The following is a 21,997-nucleotide window of genomic DNA, read 5'->3' on the forward strand; positions in this document are numbered from 1 at the left end:
GGATTTGTATTATCTTTTAATTTTCCACAAGCTTTTTGAAGTACTCTTGTAAATACCCCACCTGGGAATTAGTGCAGTAAATTTACAACATAATCACCACAATGATAAAGAATAAGGAAATTATATTGAAATTCTGGGGGGTGGAAATTTTGGCCATCTTGGCCAATTTACTATTATTTTCCTGCTTCTTGAGCTGTTATAAGTTTTATGGAGGTAAATTCAAGTAGATTCAGGCATGGTATTGAAAATCCAGGAGTGGTAGGTTCTGAGCTGATGCTCAGAGCATGGAGATCAGAGCAGCAGTGGTTGGTGCAGGGACATGGGCCTGCAGTCTGCAGCTGGGCCACATCCCATACCGGGGGATCTCAGCATTTGTGTGGCATCCCACACCGGGGGATCTCAACATTCATGTGGCACATCTTGTAGCCGAGCACCCTTCATGGACTTATGGCCGCACCAGATTCTGTGTGTGGTAATCCCAGGCTGTCCTGTTTTTGGACTTCCTCTTCCATTGTCCAGGAAATGATGGCTCTCTTTTGAAATGAATAATAAGGGGCATTAACACATTGGGACTTTTTAACCTCCATAGCTGTACCTTTTACTGATGGTAGTGATCTGTTTGCAGGAAAAACATCTAGCACATTTATGCTGGACATTTATTTTCCTGTTTGGGGTGAAAATTTTTTTGTTATCTAATGAGATAGAGTGTCTTCATATTTTACTGGCTATTTTTCTTGTTTTATGAAATAATACTAGTGAGAAGAGCTACCGTGGATTGAATAGGGCTAATAGATAGGCCAGACTCTCAACTGGATGCTTTTTTAGGCAGCCCATCCTATCATATCTCATAAGAACCCTGTTAAAAATGTGCTATTGATATACTTGTTTGAAAGACAAAGAAAATGAAATATTTAGATCTCCTGCTATTTTGAATCTGTGCAACAAAAACTTCACACCAGAGGATGCTGCCCTTTGGGATCTTGCTTTTCAGATGGCACTGAAAGGTTCTTTCTCTTAGGAAATAAGAATGGGAGGTTGAAGGAGAGATGAGAGAACCAAGGGCCAGTGATGCTGTCCTATGTGTTCTCTATATTCATGTTTGCTTTCCTAATTATGGTTAACATTTTATTATAATACATTTACTTATTTTATCAAAAACTTGACTTTTCTGGCATATGTTACTGTTTTTGACCCCCTGTGGTAAATGCTGGTTAATACGTAATTAGCTACAAGGTACCCATCTTAGAATTTGCCCAAGGAGATTTATTCCTGAAAGGATCAGANTTATTTTATTTTATTTTATTTTTTTGTCTTTTGTCTTTTTTTCCGTGTCTGGCAACGGATCGCAACCCTCAGTGTTGCCCCCGTACCGGACCGGGTACCGGCAACGGGATCACAAGCCTCGGTGTTGCTCCCGCGCCTCGCTCAGCCAGTGAGCGGGAACCGGTCTGTATATGGGATCTGAACCCTCGGACGGGAGCGCTGCTGCGCTTCCCAAGCGGCGCACCATCCAGTGTGCCACCGGGCCGGCCCCAATGGTTAACATTTTATTATAATACATTTACTTATTTTATCAAAAACTTGACTTTTCTGGCATATGTTACTGTTTTTGACCCCCTGTGGTAAATGCTGGTTAATACGTAATTAGCTACAAGGTACCCATCTTAGAATTTGCCCAAGGAGATTTATTCCTGAAAGGATCAGAAGCATGGTAAGGCCTTATCGCGAATCCTGAGTGGAAGATGCATTGTGACCCATGCCCAGTACATTCGTAGCATTGACCTCAGCATCACTGGCTTTCTTAAACTAGGGATGTTGAGGGAATTGAGCTTCGTAGGAGGGTATTTGAAACATAAATGAAATAATCAAGTCAATAGCCTAGATGGTCCCACTGAAATATCAGTATTCTGTTCTACAGATTCCTTACAAAATTTGTTTACAGAAGTGTTTGAGATGGTTGCAGTGGTACTGAAAATCATTATTAATCACAATTTCAGAAAATCAGTTGTTTCTGGTAATTATTAGGAAGCAACTCTGTTTCTTTGTGAGAGGCCGTGTAGCATGTTGGCAAATGCGGCCTTCGGGGGCAGCCTGTCGGTATGCAGCTCCCGAGCAACCCACACACCTTCTCAGAGTCTCTAGTTCCTCATCCACAAAGTGAGATCCTAGCAGCTTGTAACTTCCCAGGACCATTATGAGGAGTAAATAACAGAGTGTAAAATAACACAAGGCTCTTAGGGAGCAGTAATTGCCATAACAGAAAAATAGTCGCATGTAAACTAGTTATTAAAGTCTCCACGTGAGTGTGCTGCCCTGCTCACCAGTGGAGTCTTTTGCTGCCAGTTGTTTCAACTGCACAGTTGCAAGTATCACAGAGATGGTTTATTTTCTATAAGACAAAATAAACTTTTTTTTTTTTTTTAAATAGATGACTAGTAAGGGGATCTTAACCCTTGACTTGGTGTCGTCAGCACCACGCTCTCCCAAGTAAACTAATTGGCCATCCCTATATAGGGATCCGAACCCGTGGCCTTGGTGTTGTCAGCACCACAGTCTCTCAAGTGAGCCACAAGCCAGCCCTAAAATAAACTTATTTTTATAATTTTGAGGTTTTTTTTTTTTTAAGTTTAAGACCTTTTCTGACTTGTTCCCTACAGATTCTGTCTTTTACTAAGGTACCAGCTGTTTTTTAAAATTGAAGTTCTCTTGAACATGCTTGTTTAACAGCAAATAGTCCAAAAATGTATTATGGAAGTTTAAAAACTGACCCTTCCATTATTTATGTACTCTGTGTAACTGTGGTTGGCAACCTGGTATCTATATTCCACACCACTTTCCATGCAAGCACGGATTCCCTAAATATTAACATTTTACTACATTTGCTTAATCATTCTCTGTGCTCAAATACAGAGTGAGTGTACTTGAACCTTGCATCAGGGTAGCCAAGGCTCAAAATTATACGATGGTGGTGGCCACTTGATAAAGTTGTTTTTCAGTGACAGTGGCCCATACTGAACTCAGTTAATATTAGTCCTTGCGTTTACTAAGTGCCTCCTCTTCTTTCTCTTGCCCACAGAGCTCTCTCGCGGAGACCCTGGATAGCACTGGCAGTCTGGACCCCCAGAGATCAGACATGATTTACACCATAGAAGATGTTCCTCCCTGGTATCTGTGTATATTTCTGGGGTTGCAGGTAAGATGGTTCCTTTAGGATGTGTAACCACCAACAAATGCTTGAATTGTCTACCATCTGGGTTTTTAGAAAATTCAACTTTTTTATTATTGAAGGCTTTATTATAAATTACTCTTTTAAGAATGCTTGATGGGAATTGTTAACATAGATTTCATAATAGTGGGAGGCAGGAAAGAACAGGAGGAGCAGGTTAACCAGGGAAAGAAAGAAGGAAAACGTTCAGGGAACAAGCAGGAGAAGTGACGTGAATGAAGAAGGTAGTAGAGACAGGAAAGAAGGGAGGACAGAGGAAGGAGAAAAGTGGAGCATAGAGGAAAGAGGAGTTAATTTTCATCTCCCATCCCTGGCCTAGTCAGCCAAGCACAGGCATGGCAAGCTCTGCCGTGGAATGTTGGTGACCCTGAAAAGTGCCCCGTTGGCCAGGACATACATGGGAGATTGTCTTATTTTTTAAAGGAAGGGGAGCCTTGCCATGATAGTGGCTACTTTAGCTGCTGTGGCTTCCAGCTGGAGGGGAGGCCTGGTGGGCCGGGGGACAAGGAAGGTGGGAGGTGACACAGCTGCCGGAGGCCTCCTGCGTCTTTGGTGCTCTCTCTCCTCTCTTTTCAGCACCCTTTTCCCTCTTACAGGAGTAAAGTGAGGCTTTTTGGAGAAAAAGGGCATGGTGGGAGGTTCTTTCCTCAGACATCTCCCAGCCTGTATTTGCTGTGGTGGTTTTGGCTTGGACCCCGTCTGAGGTCCGCCTTTCCATTCCTCCTTTCTCCAGTTTGTATGATCATTTCCACCTAAGGTATCTCAGGTGCTGAGAAAATAGGTCTCATTGCCCTGACAGGTTCATTCACTCGAGGCGGAGCTGTGCCTTCCGCCAGCTGCAACTTTGGTTGAGTTTGTAGCCCCCGCTCTGGATATCAAAGCACATGGTAGCCTGGACAGGAAGGTGTCTGGGAAAGGAGGAGTCAGAGCCACAGGAGCTGAGTGGTCTTGGCCAATAATTTACCTTGGGCTGAGTATCCCAAACCAGGTTTAAGAGACATGCTTTTTGAAATGTTTGTATTATAGATGTTTCTNAAAAAAAAAAAAATTATTGAGGTGAAGTTCGTATAACATAAAGTTAACCATTTCAACGTGAACAATTCAGTGAGATTTAACACATTCACAATGTTGTGCATCCACCACCACCTAGTGCCAAAACATTTTCATCACCCCAGAAGGAAACCCCGTGCTCATGAAGCCATCATTCCCTGCAGCAACCTGAGATGAATGCAGGTGAAGGTTAGTTTAGCTGGCCTGGGATGTTAAATCTGAACTGGGTTTCTCTGATATTTCATAACTAAACGTTGTTGTAAGAGAGTTCATCCTGAGTGTGTGTCCCTCTTAGCTTCTCAGTGAGTTGAGTGCTGCTGTGATACGAGTTGGAGCATGGTTCTCATAGTAAGTTAAGAGTGTTGTGTTGTGAACCTGAACCTGGCTGGAATGTGTGTCCCACCAGGAGCTAGTTTTATAGGCAAACCAGCTACAGACCCAGTTGGCTTGTGTAAAAAGCTATGGCATAGTTGAGAAATAGTTTTATAAGCAGATCTTTATTTGGAATAATATGAGAAAATTCTGCCCTGTAAGAATATGCACTGTTAATTGAGATCTCTGGCATACTTGAAAACCAGCCTAAGACTTGGGTTATAATCTGTGTGCTTTTGAACGAGAAATGCAATTTTTCAATGGCCTGATTTCCTCCACTTTCATAGGTGAAAAACACACAGGTTTTGGCTCTCATGAGAATTGCAAAAGGCTTTTTGGGGGGAAAAGATATTTCTACACAGCAGAGTGGTGTACACTTACACAGCCTCTAAATGAAGTGTTTCCCTTCAGGTGGTGATAAACGGAGGTGCTACGTCCAGTGGTGAACAGGACAATGAAGACACTGAACTCATGGCTATCTATACCACAGAAAATGGCATCGCGGAAAAGGTACCCTTACCGTACCCACATCCACTCACACGTCACTGTTGCCCTGTGTCCTGTGCAGAGACACATGTCCTTCATCTGGGGCTTGGTCTCTACCCTCCTGAGGGGGTGTGTCTTGTGTGGGAGTGTTCTCTTTATAATGGACATAGGAGGAGTCACGAGGAGTAGAAGTTACTAGTTTTTAATTGTCTAAATGGTAGTTATGGTGAGAACCTTACAAGGGGTCATTATGTAGATGTTTTTAAAAACCTCAGCCAAGATGCCAGAGGGAAGAGACTGGGATCTGAAGTTAGGTCTGGATTCAAATGTGACTCAGACCCTGAGGGAATTACTGAAGCTTTCTGGGCCTCAGTTTCCTCATCTCTAAAATGGGAAGAGAAACATCAGCATCTGTGTTAGGGCTGTTGTGAAGATTGAATGAAATAATATGTATAAAGTTATTAGCATTGTATCTGTTAACATATTATATGTGCAAAAAGTAAAAAATAAAAACCAGCAGGTAGTCTGTGTAGATTGTGAAAATGCCTTTGATGAAGCTCTTGAACACCACACAGTAAGGCAGGGAGAGTCTTTTTTTCTGGTCTCATCCCATCTCCTTAAAGGGTCAGTCTCTGTGACCGTAGTTATAGCAGCTACGAGAGAGCTGCCCAAAGAGGGTCTAGATACCTTGATTCCTGTTTTTCTTTATGTCTGCGCTGTGCCTAACACATATGGAAAGTTTGATAATGTGGCATTTCCAGATTGCATCACAGCTCTAAGACTTCTCAGTTTCATTTGAGTTTTATTTGGTAGGCTTTTTAAAACGGATTTTATTTTTACTGTGAAAATTTACTAATTTAAACAACTTATATAATGAGATATTCTAATCTAGAATTACTGTATTATACCGTGGATCATGTATACTGTATATTCTATTAACAAAGCACTAAGAAGTTGATACATACAAATACAAGGGGTCTTCAAGAAGTCCATGGAAGGATTTGTATTATCTTTTAATTTTCCACAAGCTTTTTGAAGTACTCTTGTAAATACCCCACCTGGGAATTAGTGCAGTAAATTTACAACATAATCACCACAATGATAAAGAATAAGGAAATTATATTGAAATTCTGGGGGGTGGAAATTTTGGCCATCTTGGCCAATTTACTATTATTTTCCTGCTTCTTGAGCTGTTATAAGTTTTATGGAGGTAAATTCAAGTAGATTCAGGCATGGTATTGAAAATCCAGGAGTGGTAGGTTCTGAGCTGATGCTCAGAGCATGGAGATCAGAGCAGCAGTGGTTGGTGCAGGGACATGGGCCTGCAGTCTGCAGCTGGGCCACATCCCATACCGGGGGATCTCAGCATTTGTGTGGCATCCCACACCGGGGGATCTCAACATTCATGTGGCACATCTTGTAGCCGAGCACCCTTCATGGACTTATGGCCGCACCAGATTCTGTGTGTGGTAATCCCAGGCTGTCCTGTTTTTGGACTTCCTCTTCCATTGTCCAGGAAATGATGGCTCTCTTTTGAAATGAATAATAAGGGGCATTAACACATTGGGACTTTTTAACCTCCATAGCTGTACCTTTTACTGATGGTAGTGATCTGTTTGCAGGAAAAACATCTAGCACATTTATGCTGGACATTTATTTTCCTGTTTGGGGTGAAAATTTTTTTGTTATCTAATGAGATAGAGTGTCTTCATATTTTACTGGCTATTTTTCTTGTTTTATGAAATAATACTAGTGAGAAGAGCTACCGTGGATTGAATAGGGCTAATAGATAGGCCAGACTCTCAACTGGATGCTTTTTTAGGCAGCCCATCCTATCATATCTCATAAGAACCCTGTTAAAAATGTGCTATTGATATACTTGTTTGAAAGACAAAGAAAATGAAATATTTAGATCTCCTGCTATTTTGAATCTGTGCAACAAAAACTTCACACCAGAGGATGCTGCCCTTTGGGATCTTGCTTTTCAGATGGCACTGAAAGGTTCTTTCTCTTAGGAAATAAGAATGGGAGGTTGAAGGAGAGATGAGAGAACCAAGGGCCAGTGATGCTGTCCTATGTGTTCTCTATATTCATGTTTGCTTTCCTAATTATGGTTAACATTTTATTTTATTTTATTTTATTTTATTTTTTTGTCTTTTGTCTTTTTTTCCGTGTCTGGCAACGGATCGCAACCCTCAGTGTTGCCCCCGTACCGGACCGGGGACCGGCAACGGGATCACAAGCCTCGGTGTTGCTCCCGCGCCTCGCTCAGCCAGTGAGCGGGAACCGGTCTGTATATGGGATCTGAACCCTCGGACGGGAGCGCTGCTGCGCTTCCCAAGCGGCGCACCATCCAGTGTGCCACCGGGCCGGCCCCAATGGTTAACATTTTATTATAATACATTTACTTATTTTATCAAAAACTTGACTTTTCTGGCATATGTTACTGTTTTTGACCCCCTGTGGTAAATGCTGGTTAATACGTAATTAGCTACAAGGTACCCATCTTAGAATTTGCCCAAGGAGATTTATTCCTGAAAGGATCAGAAGCATGGTAAGGCCTTATCGCGAATCCTGAGTGGAAGATGCATTGTGACCCATGCCCAGTACATTCGTAGCATTGACCTCAGCATCACTGGCTTTCTTAAACTAGGGATGTTGAGGGAATTGAGCTTCGTAGGAGGGTATTTGAAACATAAATGAAATAATCAAGTCAATAGCCTAGATGGTCCCACTGAAATATCAGTATTCTGTTCTACAGATTCCTTACAAAATTTGTTTACAGAAGTGTTTGAGATGGTTGCAGTGGTACTGAAAATCATTATTAATCACAATTTCAGAAAATCAGTTGTTTCTGGTAATTATTAGGAAGCAACTCTGTTTCTTTGTGAGAGGCCGTGTAGCATGTTGGCAAATGCGGCCTTCGGGGGCAGCCTGTCGGTATGCAGCTCCCGAGCAACCCACACACCTTCTCAGAGTCTCTAGTTCCTCATCCACAAAGTGAGATCCTAGCAGCTTGTAACTTCCCAGGACCATTATGAGGAGTAAATAACAGAGTGTAAAATAACACAAGGCTCTTAGGGAGCAGTAATTGCCATAACAGAAAAATAGTCGCATGTAAACTAGTTATTAAAGTCTCCACGTGAGTGTGCTGCCCTGCTCACCAGTGGAGTCTTTTGCTGCCAGTTGTTTCAACTGCACAGTTGCAAGTATCACAGAGATGGTTTATTTTCTATAAGACAAAATAAACTTTTTTTTTTTTTTTAAATAGATGACTAGTAAGGGGATCTTAACCCTTGACTTGGTGTCGTCAGCACCACGCTCTCCCAAGTAAACTAATTGGCCATCCCTATATAGGGATCCGAACCCGTGGCCTTGGTGTTGTCAGCACCACAGTCTCTCAAGTGAGCCACAAGCCAGCCCTAAAATAAACTTATTTTTATAGTTTTGAGGTTTTTTTTTTTTAAGTTTAAGACCTTTTCTGACTTGTTCCCTACAGATTCTGTCTTTTACTAAGGTACCAGCTGTTTTTTAAAATTGAAGTTCTCTTGAACATGCTTGTTTAACAGCAAATAGTCCAAAAATGTATTATGGAAGTTTAAAAACTGACCCTTCCATTATTTATGTACTCTGTGTAACTGTGGTTGGCAACCTGGTATCTATATTCCACACCACTTTCCATGCAAGCACAGATTCCCTAAATAAGAAGACACCTTCCCTGGTCAAATAGGCATAGGAAACACCAACTGTGTCATGCCCTTCTTGACGATACACAGTACACAAACTTGGGAGCAGCTCTGAGAAGTCGTGAGCAGGAATGTTCTATTTCCCCCAGGAAACACCTGTTAGTGGTACACAGTTGGGCTTCAGGGGCTGCAAGCAATATGGTTGGCAAACATGGGCAGAAATGGGAAGAAAAGTAGGAAGTTTGCAGAACAAAAATAAGAAACGGACAAGCAGGGAAGAGGGGGAAGTGAGTCGTGAGTCCTGGGAATGTCCCACCAGCGCCACAAGAAGTGGGATGGGTTTTCTTCTGGAGGATTCCCACAGCTACTATATGTAATTCTGTGTTGGCAAAGCAATGCCAGACCACAGAAAAAGATGGAAAATACCCTGTGCAATGAAGTTTGTGAAACTTTAATCCCTGCAAGGTTTCCTTTTTAAAAAGTAGACTATCTATCTTAGGAATGTGGATATAAAATTCTATATAAAATATTAATAAATTAAGTCCCAGAAGAAAAATATAGCATGGCTAACTAGGGTTTGTATCAAGCATGGAAGAATGGCGCAGCACAACACAATTCATGTGAACAGATTTCAGGAGAAAGGCCTTATGGTTTTAGCAATTGATGCTGGAAAAACCTTTTTGGGGGGGAGAAAAAAACAAATATGCCTAGTGAGAATTATATAAGTAAAATATCACCAGTGCTCATGTTAAGTACTTCCTTTGTGCTGGCATGGATTCATGCAGGTAACAAGTAACAATACCTGTTGCCACACTATGGTGAGGACAGCAGCAAAGGGTGGGACCTGCTGCTGTTAGCTTAATAGGACAAGAAAACATAATAAAAAGGAGAAATGCTAAAAATGAAGGAAAAAATAGGATTTGCCCTACAGCATGAATGAATACCTAAAAAACCAAAGAGATTCTTCTTGTGGGCTTTTTTTCAGACACTACGGGAGCAACATTAGGGTAAAATCAGGAGAAAAGGAGGAAGGGCTTACTCTCTCCCCTCCGTCTCTCCTCTCGCCCACAGCACTACCTGACATGCTTCAGTGGCACCATTGCAGTGCCCTTTCTGCTGGCTGACGCCATGTGTGTGGGCTATGACCAGTGGGCAACCAGCCAACTAATCGGGACCATTTTCTTCTGCGTGGGAATCACAACTTTGCTGCAGACAACATTTGGATGCAGGTGAGATTGGAGTATTAATTTAGTGTGCTGAAGCCCGGGCAAGGCACTGAACTGCGCCATTTGCCTAGGGCTGCTTGCAAAGACCACCTGGAGTTGCGGGAGAGTCCTTGTGGCCATTGGTCCCCCACTCTCCCACAGTGTTCGTCTGTGTTTCTTCTCTTGGTGAATGGTACCACCCGCTCTCAGTTGCACAAGCTGGAAACTCAGCCTCATGCTTCCCTCCTCTCATCCCCTGGCTGGCAAGTCATGTTCTTTCTCCAGCACCCCTCCCCATTCCTTTAGTTCAGACCTGAGTGTTCACTGGGTTCCCGCTTGGTTTCCCTGCCTCCAGGGCTCATCTCTTCCCCCAACACTCTGCTGCACCCCCACCCCCATCTTTCTAGCATTCACATCCTACTCGGTGCCACACAGGCTGCAGCTCTGCTCCCTGTTTAAGCCAGGACGTACCCAGCGTTTAGGCTTGCCCCTTGTCCTCTGCCCCACCTACTTTTCCAGCCCTGCCTCTCGCTTCCTAGCGCTGACCCTTGAGTGACTGAGTGGTCCCTTCCCTCTCAGCTCCTGTGCACTTGCTCCCCACCCACCTGGCACACACGTGTTCTTCCTTTGCTCCTGGCTTGTCCTTGCCTCCTTTGACTCATCCCTGACTTCCCGGAAGCCCTATGTTCACTTCTGAACATCTGAACACAAGATGCATCAACGCATGCACCTTGTGTTCATTCTTCTAATGTGGCTCTTATTCCAATGTGCCCTTTTTTATTTTTACATCTATTTTCTCTACTGGATTGTTCTCCCCTCCTGATGCCAGGGCTTTGGCATGGTCACCTTGCATCCCCAGCTCCAGTGTAAATGTCGGTGGAGCTGGCATAGGCAGGAACAGGAACGTCCTTTCCCACCTCCTCCCTCAAGCTTGGTTTTTCCTCTCCTGTCCTGTCTTCTACCCTCTTCACAGTGTAGCCTCTTTCTTTACCCCAGGGCTCAGCTTAGGGAGTAGAGCCTGCCCTGACTGTTCTGAGAGTGAATCTGCAGGTTCTGTCTCTTGCTTCATCAGAGATGGTCTCAGTAAGGCTTGGCCTTCCCTACTGGGGGACGTGGGAGCAAAAGGGACATAGCACAGAAGGCAGCTGGGAAGTCGTGGACTGTATTCCAGTGAGTCAGAATCCTCAGGGAGCTCAAGAGGGTTGCCCTTACTTGGGGGGACAGAAGAGCACTGGGAGAACTGTGAGCAGTTTTGGTGTGTTCTGGTTGGTAGTGTAGGCTATGTCCTGGGCAGGCAGATGGCAGGTCTGCTGACAGAAAGAAGCCCTGTGGATTCAAGGTCATGGGGCTGTCACGCTCTTGGGTTCTCACTCTCCAGCTCCGGTTAGACTGCCTACGGCCGCTACCATACCTAGCCAAAGGGAGGATCTCTCAGGGGACCTCCGGGGGAGGGGAAAGGGTATCATCAACCTGCTGGGGGAAGGAGATGAGGTCCGGGCCTTCCAAGAGGACTCGAGCCAGGCAGTTAAACTTGGCTGTCAGCATCTTTCATTCTTTTGGTTCGGCACTCATGGTTCTGTTTCAAGCCCAGAGTGCTTGAAAAAGCTTTTGCTGGCTGACTCAGGAGCTTACCTTGTATACAGGGCTCTGATTCTCTGGGGCAATGTCTTTTTTCCAAACAGCTGACTTATCAGTGAACTTGTAGGTGGAATCCATCTGTAAATTTAGGCAGTACCTGTAGTTGAGAATTCTTGCTTGATCTGAACAGGGAATAAAAGATGTCTTTATTGCAGGGAGGCTAGTCCTGGCTGACAGCTGAGCCTGCTGGGCATAGTTGCCTAATGGCGTCACAGCAGGGAGGGCCTGGGTCATGGGAGGGCACCCTATTGCCCATTGTTGGGCACACAACCGGAATAGAACAACCCAGGTCAGTGTAGTTCACCTCCCCTTCTCCCTTTGAAAGAACAATTGAGCTGAGAAGGAACAGGAGGGGGATTTGATCCCCTGCTGGGGTGGCTCAGGGACCCAAAATGCAGTTCTGTGGCTTTTGGGTGTGTGTGTGTGCACTCCATCCATGCCCATGAGGCTTGGCGAAAGCAGGGCCTCGGCTCTGTCTGTGGGAGATGTTAGGGAAAGTCCCACCGTAGCCTTTAGGGTTGTGGGAAGCAGCGGGTCCCACCCCTTGCTGCTGTCCTCACCATAGTGTCCCACTTGCTCAGGTGTAAATCAGGAGGTGGAGCCACAACTAATGGCCATGGCTGTGAATGCTGCTTGGCGGGTGGAGGTGTATCAAGGGGCTTTGGTGTGGTCTTGGTCTTAGGATGTGGGTTTTCTATGGCTGTCAGGGTGTGGGTGGCATCCATACTCTTAACCTGGGACAAGAGGAAGCGTACTGACTCATTCACACAGATACGTAGTGACTCAGCTGTGTAGAATGTGTTGGTGACTGAGACCTGGCCATGGTGGCAAGCAGAGGTGACAAATGAAGTACATGGCCCACCTGCCCACAGTATACAGGGCAGTGCATCAGGGAGATGCAGTGGCATCCTGCTGGGGACTTGACGGAGAGTCTTGGAGGAGGTGGCATTTGAGACAGGTCCTGAAGACTGAATGGACTCCCAGCCTAGGTGGGTAGAGGGAGCATGTTCCATCCTGGCAGGGGTGGGAGCAAAGGCAGGGCATGATGGTCCGGCACGTGATTCCCATGACTGGAGCTCGGAGGCCAGGACTTGGGCGTTATCAGCAGGGCACATGGGACCTGTGATGTCCTCGTTAGCTGGGGACCCACCTACAGGGTTGCCTCGAAGGAGGTTACTTGGGTACTAAGTACAGGGGTACAGGTTGGATCCCAGGGAATCAGGGGAAGGCAAGGACTCTGGAGGGAAAGAGGAAGGAGGCAGCAGGGAGGCAGAACCCAGGGACCAGGAGAGGGATTCGGAGACAGGGAGAGAGTGTGTGTCTGAGGGATGAGTTCAGCTCCAGCCCATATTCTGGAGGCCCACTCCTGCTTTTCACCCTTAGCTGGCAGGAAAAGCAGCATGGAGTGTGCCTCGCTTGTCTTGATTACAGGATCTTTGTAGTTGCGTGGATTAGAGCAGCGCCTTTGGGACAGGGGTGAGGGCAGCCACCACACGTCACCCTGCTGGCGTTCCTGGCCCTTCCAGCACTCAGTTACCCTCTCATTCTAACTCTATCTGTGCCAGCAGTACGTTGTTCTTGCCAGCTCCACAGAGCCTCAAGCTGCTGGGGATAGATTTCTTTTCAGTGTTGTTCTGTGTGCATTTGAGGCCTGCTGTGCAAGGCTCCATGTGTCCCGAGGCAGTGAAGGTGTGTTATGCTGCGGTGGTGAGACTCGGGGGGTTGCTTCCCTCCCTGCCTGGCTGGTCACCATTGTGGGGGTGTTTGCCGTACTGTGTATTCGTGTGTCCCATCTCCTGCCACTCTCTGCATCTCTCCATTCTCGTCCCTTTCTGTTAGAACTCTGACTCCTGTACCCTGCTCCCCCCATCTTCCCCTCCTTGCACTGTGCCAGAGAAGGCAGGGCCACCCTGTCAGCTGAGCCACCTCTCAACGCCCTTACCCCAGGTGTCCTGTGGGTTTTGTGAAGGAACAGCAGAAACCCCAAGAGTGGCCAAATATCCCATTACCATAGTCCATACTTCCCCACCTTCACGCTTGGGGTTTCCAGTAGAGCAGGTTTGGCAGCCAGACCTCAGTAGCGAGACCTCAGCTCTTACTCAGGATGGGCTCTGTTCCTGAGGGCTCTCCAAGTAGGTGTTGCCTGAGAGAGAACATGGCCAGTGCTCACTACAGGCAAGGTTTTGGATAACTTTATGAAACTAATTCCGTGGGTAACGAGAGCCCACACTTGGCGAGTGTAAAGCATTAGTTTACAGCATGTGGCAGATGAGAAGTTAGAGGGAACTATTCTGCATTAGGACCTTGGACAGGTGACCTCTCCAAATCTGATGAGTTTCATTTGTGAAAACGAGAGGAGGCTCTCCTCCCTAAGGTGTCCTATGAATGACATTTTGCTGTTATTTTAATGGATTTATTATGTTTTTGCAGATTACTATAAGCTTCCTAAAATACTTTGGGAGTTGTAGGGTACGAATAATGTGAAAATCATCTTAGTTCTGCTAGATGCTAATAGCATAGACCCTCATCATAGGTTGTAAATTACCATTTGAATAGACTTATGTATTTCCTGCACAAAACAGGATCAAGTAAACAAAGCAGGTGGAGCAAAGCAGGAGGGAAAGGCTGATGTAGCCAGAAGTGGGGTTTATTCCCAGCGTCACTTCCATGATGACTGCAGATGGCCATGTGGGTTTTGTTTTTTTAGTTTACCACTCATTTCCTTAGGCTTAGAGCAGCAGCAGCAGTTTTTTCATGTTCAGCTTTCATGATTTCTAAGACAGATTCTCAGACTCTTCCAACTCTGAGGTGGTTCTCCATGTTGTGTTTAAGTTCTGTGTGTTTCTTTGTGTGTTTGCCTTCCATGTGCTGGGTATCCAGTGCTTCATCGTATTGGGTGTTGTGGGTGCATGGGGTCTGCAGACAAACCACGGCACATGCCTTTGAGTGGGGCCCTCTATTCTGAGCAGGCTCAGATGGCTGCACTCCTGGAACAGACGAAGGAACAAGGTGCTGTCTCGAGTCATCCCATGTCCTCCTTTCACTTGGGCTCCATGGTTAATAGTGGAGTGCTGTCCTGAAGACCTGTTTCACTCCATAAAAATAACCAGAATCAATGGGAAACCATGAAAGTGAAACAGATGTGTACCTCTGCAGACCTAAGCACGAGCCCAGAATTCTACCCTTCAGCTGCCACAACATCCATGCTCCTCTGGAGCCACGTGGAACTGTCTGCTTCGTGGGTGTCTGACACCCTCCTTCCTTAGCTCACATCTCCCCTGGCACTGGGTGTTTTCCTTTCCTCTGGGGACCAGTAACTTTTGCAGTGGAGGCCATCCACCTGTCTCAGCCCCAATTGTTGTGTGACTTCTGTGCTTTTGTGCTTCCCTGAGCCTTTTCTGCTGGAGGAAGGGCGGGGGGATTGCTTCCCTCTCCCTCCTGCCCTCTCTCTGTCCTGCCTTTCTCTTCTTCCTTCTCCCTTTGACCTTGATCCCCTGCACTTTGCTTGAACAGTCTTCATTCCTGAGTTCCCTTGAGTGAGATTTCAACAGTTCTCCTTATTGTGCTTGATTTGTAATGTCAATTCCGGCTACTCCTTGTTCTGGAATTAGTACAGAGCCTTTAAAATTCTGAGAGATCAAGGCAGGGTTGTTCAGAGACCCCTAACCCTGGTGTTAGCCAGCCGCAGCAATCATGCTGGTTAATCTTCAGAATCTTTTTGGCAGCTGAGTTTCTCAGAGTTTCTGCCCTGACCCCTGGTGTCTCTGCAGAGCTCAGGGTGGAGGAGGATCCTCCAAGACCCTGTTCCTCCCCCACCACATTGACTTTCATGCAGGGGTGGCAGGAAAAGAGCCGCATTTGGGGGACCACCCCAGCCTTTTGTACCTGGCTCCGCTTGGAGGCATCACTCTGAGCCTTCTGGCAAAATAAACTGCAGGTGGGGTGGCCCCTTCCAAGGGGGCATCTCCCGGCCATTCCCATTCATTTGCTGAGAAAAGATAGGGCTTGGCCAGGAGAGTCATTGTAGCCGATTGAGAAACCTGGTCTTAAACCAGACTGTCTTCTCCTAGGAGAGTTTCCCTGTCTTTTATCTTATCATGTTCTTAGGGCCTGTGAGGGGCCTTGTCCATGTTGTATGCTGTGTACTGGGGGCTGCTCCAGGATACTTCAGGGTCTTAAGTCTGGGGGCTTTGAACTCATGACGGTTGATGAAACTTAGAAGAATGGAGAGATTCTGTGAATAAAGTGGAGTGGAGGAGACTGGGATTCCTCCACATTCTCTTATTATATTTGTTTTTGGGTGGGGTACATATGTAATATTTTTTGTGTGATTTTTTTTTCTTGGCAGCTGGCCGGTTCAGGAATCCAAACCCTTGACCTTGGTGTTGTAACACCATGCTCTAACCAACTGAGCCAATTGGCCAGCCCAATTTTTTGTTTTTTGAACAACTTGAAAGTAGAGTTGCAAACAGCAGGATGTTCACTCCTAAATACTCTTCTAGGAATAAGGTTCTCTCCTGTGTAACCACCATGCCATTTATCACACCTGAGAAAATTAAGAGTTTTTGTCATATTATCTGATATGCAGTCCATGTTTAATTTCCCCAGTTGTCCCTAAAATATTTTTTATACTTGTTCCCTCTACCACCCCGAAGTTTTCAAGTTCAAGTGGTGCATTTGTTTGTTGTATCTTTGGTCTCTTAATAATAAACAGTCCCCACCTTCCTCCTCTGCATATCATCGTCTTTATAAAGAGTCCAGACCAGTTGTCTCGTTGAGTGTCCCAAGGTCTGAATTTGTCTGATTGTGTCCTTGTGACATTGATTTGTTCTGCAGTCCCTCTTATTTGTTATAAACTGGAAGATGGGGCCAGAGGTGTGGTTGATTCACGGTGAATGTTTTTGCAAAAATTACTGTGTTGGTAATGTCAAGCCCTTTGTATTCTGTCATGTCAAGCAGGCACATAACAGTGGGTGGTAGGTTTTTTTCACCCAAATAAAAAATTTACCACCCGTTTAACTAAAAAAGAATTTAAAGTAGTAAATTAAAATGGGAAGCCAGTGAGAACCTGGAGGTAATGGCCTTGGAGGAGGGCTTTGCCTCACTCCCCCAGCCGGCTGCATGGGGAGCTTTGGGCTCAGAGGTGTCCTGCCTCCCTTTACCAGATGCATGACTTTGGGCAGCTGCCTCGTCGCTCAGAGCACTTTCCCTAGAATGTGAAGTAACAATAATAAAATTGTTAATGAGCATTAAATGAGATAATGCCTGGCACCTGTCCACATTCACCTGTTGGCTCTGGTTATCTTAGTGAGGTAAGGGGAAGGAGGCAGCTGGGGCAGAGGGGTCCAGCGGTCAGGGCTGGGGAGCCTCATGGAGCAGCATGCCCTGACCAGGATGGGCCCCCCTGACACCTGTGTCTGTCACATAGGCCAGCAAGGGCACTTAGGTCCAGCGGTCAGGGCTGGGGAGCCTCATGGAGCAGCACGCCCTGACCAGGATGGGCCCCCCTGACACCTGTGTCTGTCACATAGGCCAGCAAGGGCACTTGATCCAGCTCCCGCTCTGGAGGCCTGAGCACCTCCTGCCTCTCGGCCAAGTGCCTTCTGTAGGGCAAAGCTGCTCCCAGCCAGACTGGGCCACCTGAGTTGGCAGTTTCAGCTGTAGCTTTTCTGGGTGGTCTCCCCCTTCAGCAAATGCACTCTTCTCTCTGCTAGTATATCTGATGTTCCAGGGGACTAGGAGATGGACTGAATCCTCTTGTCATATACGGGCTTAATGAATTTAGTTCTATACGACCTTTTTTCTTTGACTGTCAGATCCTGCCTGCCCCACACATCTCTGAGTTGTGCCTTCTCTTCCCTGCGGCCCACTGATTCCCCTCCTTGTCCTTTTTCTTTAGGCAGATGACTGCCCTGGGAAAAGCAGCGCTGCGCACGATAGCGCATGGCGTAGAGGATAGCTCCTGTCACCAAATACTAGGAGGATGTTCTTTTCAATTTTGGGATTTAGTAGCTATTTGGCATTCTAAGGACTATATTGTTATCTTCACTACCCCCCCACCCCTGCCAGACACTCGATAAACATAATTTTTTTAAAGTCATATCTGTTGAGTGATAATTGACATACAGTAAAATTCACCCATTTTAACAGGTACAGTTAGATGAGTTTTAACCCATGTGTACAGTCACATAACTATCACCACAGTCAACAGAATGTTGGCACACTTCCAGAGTCCCCTCATGTCCCTTTGTGCCTGGCTAGATCTTTAAGTAGCCAAAGTATTTGTATAACAACAGATCCTTCACTTGGAATAGTTGATACTATCATGTTTGAAAAGGAGGTCACCAAAATTTTATCCACCTAACTCTCCAGAATTCCTGTGTTCTCTCTGGACAGAGCCTCCTACTTGGGGAGCTTTGGTTCGGGAGAGCAGATCTTCGGCTGCTTGCCGCTGCAGGAGTGTCTCTAGTTGGAAGTACTGACCAGAATAGCTTATTTAATATTGGTATTTACCTGTAAAACCAAAATAACATGAACTTGAAGACAGAGGTTGCACTTGCCTTTAATAAAGAGTTTCTTTGAATCAACTCAGAATGGTTTAGATATCCAAATGTAAGAATTATGAAATTATTTAAGTATTAGAATAAAACAAGGGTGAATTTCTTTATAATCTAGATGCGGGGAAAGACTTCTAAACTAGGATTCAAACTCCAGAAGCAATAAAAGGATGATAAATTTGACATAAAATACTTGCATAAAACATTTTTTAAATTTTCACATTGTAAAAATACACCATAAACAAAAATGACAAATTGGAGAAAATATTTGTAACAGATCACAGATGAAATCAAATACAGAAAGAACACTTAACAATGAAAGTTAAAAACTTCTGAAAATCCTGCAGAAAAAAGGGCCAAAGACATAAGAGTTTTGCAGTGGCCCTCACCCATATGAAAGGATTGTCAGATTTACTTATAGTAAGAGAAATACGTTTTGCACCTTCATGATTCTTCCCATAGGTCTCATTGCCATTTGAACTTTTTAAGACCTTTCTCTGATGGCACCAAGGGAGGACTACACGCCCAGGGGCCTGGTGTCTGGGTTTAGAATGAAAATTCATGCACATTTTACTCTCTATTGTTTCTACTGCATTCTAAACAATGTCTGCTCCCAAATTGCAGTTAAAATCAACGTGCCAGAAAGACTTAACCTCTTATTTCTAGCCTAATAAAATTCCTTTCGAAGAATATTTGTAAATAGTGCCTTCAGTTCCTTAAGTGTTTATCAGTGCTGGGATAGGCCGGTGGGAGAGATGGACCCACCTCCTACTGTCGGGTCCCTCCAGCCTCAAGGGTGAGGTGGACAGTGGCACGGGCAGTGTGGCCTTATGAAGGGAGCAGATGAAGCCTGAGGTACACATGGAGCCCTGGCCTGGACTGGCTGGTCATGTGAGCCGGTGCCAAGGGATGTGGGAGGCAGCAAAGCACAAACTGCACACGGAGCCAGGTCGCAGCCTGTGGGAACATCCTCTGACTTGGTTCCTTCAACACTGAGAATAGCTCAGGGTTAAGGTCACCTTTCCCAGTTTCCCTAAAGTGATCCTTCCAGAGCAAGGTCCTTCAGAAGTTTTCCTCGTGCCTACAGGAAGAACACAGGGCACATGCCATCTGGACCCCACTGACCCTCACCATATCCAACCCCCTGTGCTTTCTCTGCAGTAAAGTATCTGCACTTGTCTAAGGGCTCCCAGGTCTGTCGTGCGGCTCCCATTTGGCGCCTCTCTTCCCCCTGCTTGGAACTCATGACCCCTTATGTGCATTCAACAAGGCACTTCTTGTTCTTTAAGACTAGCTTAGGGACTGCTTCTGCAGAGCCCCACAGCAGTGTTCACCATCCACGTCACTGCCCTTCACGTGTGGCCACGATTAGTGTCTCCTACACACAGCAGAAACCCCTCAAGGACTCAAGTAGTTTTTTCCACTGTCACATCTGCTTATAATTGTGCCTGTGTCAGGCAGATACTCAAGAAATATTTATCAAGTAACAATAAGTCCCTTCATCTAGCACAGGAGGTGTCAGTCTCAGCCTCACCTAGAAGCGATTGTACAAACTGCAGATTTGGTGCCACCACCCCACATTCTGGCTGACCAGTTCTGGGTGGGATGCAGAGATCTCCATTTTTAACCAGCAACCCCAGGGAGTCCTGACTGTAGCTTACTGGCCTTGTGGGGTGTGATTTGCAGAAATCTTGACTAGGAAGTTGATAGAGTTATAAGTTGCAGGAGGAATGCATTGCAGATTCACAGGGGATCATGGGATATTTCGTAGGGGTGGTGATATTTTCTCTGTGCCTTGAGTGACAAATAAAAGTGGAATATTGGAAATGTTATGATTGACAGAGAGAGGAGATGGGCTCAGAGGTGAGAATCCTGACCCCTTTGCAGGAGTATGGGAAGTGTAAAGGGTGAAAGTTGAGGCTGGGAATGGGGAGCAGGTCACCTGGGTGCCCTGTTGGAAAAGGGAGGCCTCCAGCAGGGTTTTGAATAAGGACTTGTCTGAGGCTGGTTGGATTCTTTTGCCTTCCTGGGGTTGGAGCCTGACATGGGACTGCGTCATGACAAAGTTGCCTCTCTGCTCAGGTTTTTTTTTAAACTAACATCTGGTGACACTATAACTGCAAAACCTTTCATCTGTAAAAATCCATAGTTCATCTGCCTCTTTATACATTTAAGATGTTTTTTTCTGTAAAGGTCTAAGCAGTAAGTATTTTAGGCTTTGCTGGTCTCTGTTAGGACTACAGCTCTATCATTGTAGCACAAGAGCAGCCAAAGACAATGTGTAAATAAACGAGCGTGGCTGTATTACAATTCTTACTTAGAAACACAGGTAGCGGGCCAGATTGGCAACCCCTGGTGTAAAGAAAGGCACAGTTTAATTTATTGGCTTTTCTAGTCATCAGTAAAAAATAAAAGAGCAGGCAGTCTGTCTTCCTGAGGTTTAGGTGGTGACGTGAGCAAGAGGCACCAAGGCAGGAGCCGAGAACTGACCAGCTTCATGCTGGCTGGCACTGGAAAAAGCCACTCTCATCTTCACTCTTTTTCTTGGAAATTGGCTTTGTTAATTGTGATCTGGGGCTCTTGTTTATTGCTTTCATATGCTCTTGTTGCAGCCTTCTTAAGAATATTCCACTCAAGCCACTGATTTGTGCTGTCAGTCGTAGAGCCCACACTTACTGCTGGGTATTAACACTTATGATGGGTGGTGTGCATGGCCGAAAGGTGAATCCTGCCATGTATAGCTCTTTCCAGATCATCTTGCCAGACTTTTTCTGTTATCACCCACTTTCAGTGGAATCCAGGGTCCCAGCTGCTTCCAACTGAGTGAGCTTCTTTGCAGCAGTGCTCTTAGGGCCTTTTGTCCTGGTTGAGCCATAAAATTCCTGTCCTGAAAGGTGCCCAGGTCAGGTGCCAACGTCAGGTTCAGACCGAGGTCTGACTGAGCAGTGGAACCCAGAGCTAGTCTTTACTTTTGCCACTTCCAGTGAATCACCAGTGCAGTGGGATGGCCATGTTCCTAAGGCCAGGACCTCTAAATGCAACTCTCCATTCGTATTACATTGTGCTAGGATGCATTGCTTGAAATTGGAAGCTATGGTAAAACAGATGTCATTTGGACCATTTGGGATGGCATCCATTTCTAATTACATGCTGACTTCCCTTTACCCTTTCAGTATATTCCTGAAAATTTGTGCTTAAGGAATTGTCAATGTTTTCCCTTTGATATACATTCCCACTTCAGGTGACCTTCACTTCCACTTTGACCGCATTGTGCTCCGGGCCCCTCCGGAAGGTAATGATAACTGGATGGTTGGTGGAGGGCATGCCCATGTGAGTGGCCATCAGCAATGCATCTGGTTTATACTGTGTGGCCTGCTTCCGGGCCTTCAAGCCAGCATCCTGCCTACTCTCCATTGATTTCATTCCATGATTAAAATGGCTAGGAGAGCACTTGTAGCAAGGGAGTCTTGACCCTCGTCAGGCTCAGAATGGTGTATTCCAGTCTCTGGGCTTGCAAAGTGGCTACTGGTCCTTCAGCCAGAGCCGCTTCTGTTTCGTTCCAGTTCCTGATTCACTGTGGGCAGGACTTTCTGTCAGACATCTCAGGGGAGGATGCTGGGTTCCTGTCTTGCTGGCCAGGCCACTAACAAGGCTGCTTGGGGCATTTAAGAAGGATTTGGATGTCTGGGAGTTCCTAGCCCTGCAAACAGAAGGAGCCAATTTTATATTTTGACTCCAAAATAATGTTAAAAATAGTGACTAAGTTTTCATGCTAAC

General features: G+C 45.6%; 1 protein-coding gene across 2 annotated transcripts in view; it reads left to right on the forward strand.

Moving 5' to 3' along the window:
• SLC23A2 (solute carrier family 23 (ascorbic acid transporter), member 2) overlaps window positions 1-21,997 on the forward strand; it is an 86,346-nt gene that overhangs the window by 28,740 nt on the left and 35,609 nt on the right. For both annotated transcript variants that reach the window (XM_008578951.1, XM_008578950.1), the window contains exons 4-5: window positions 3,077-3,193; window positions 9,892-10,049. In XM_008578951.1, the coding sequence (XP_008577173.1) occupies window positions 3,077-3,193; window positions 9,892-10,049 (275 nt within the window). The remainder of the gene's footprint in view (window positions 1-3,076; window positions 3,194-9,891; window positions 10,050-21,997) is intronic.

Source organism: Galeopterus variegatus, unplaced genomic scaffold (genome assembly GCF_000696425.1).
Source record: "Galeopterus variegatus unplaced genomic scaffold, G_variegatus-3.0.2 Scaffold1789, whole genome shotgun sequence".
NCBI classification, from domain to species: domain Eukaryota; kingdom Metazoa; phylum Chordata; class Mammalia; order Dermoptera; family Cynocephalidae; genus Galeopterus; species Galeopterus variegatus.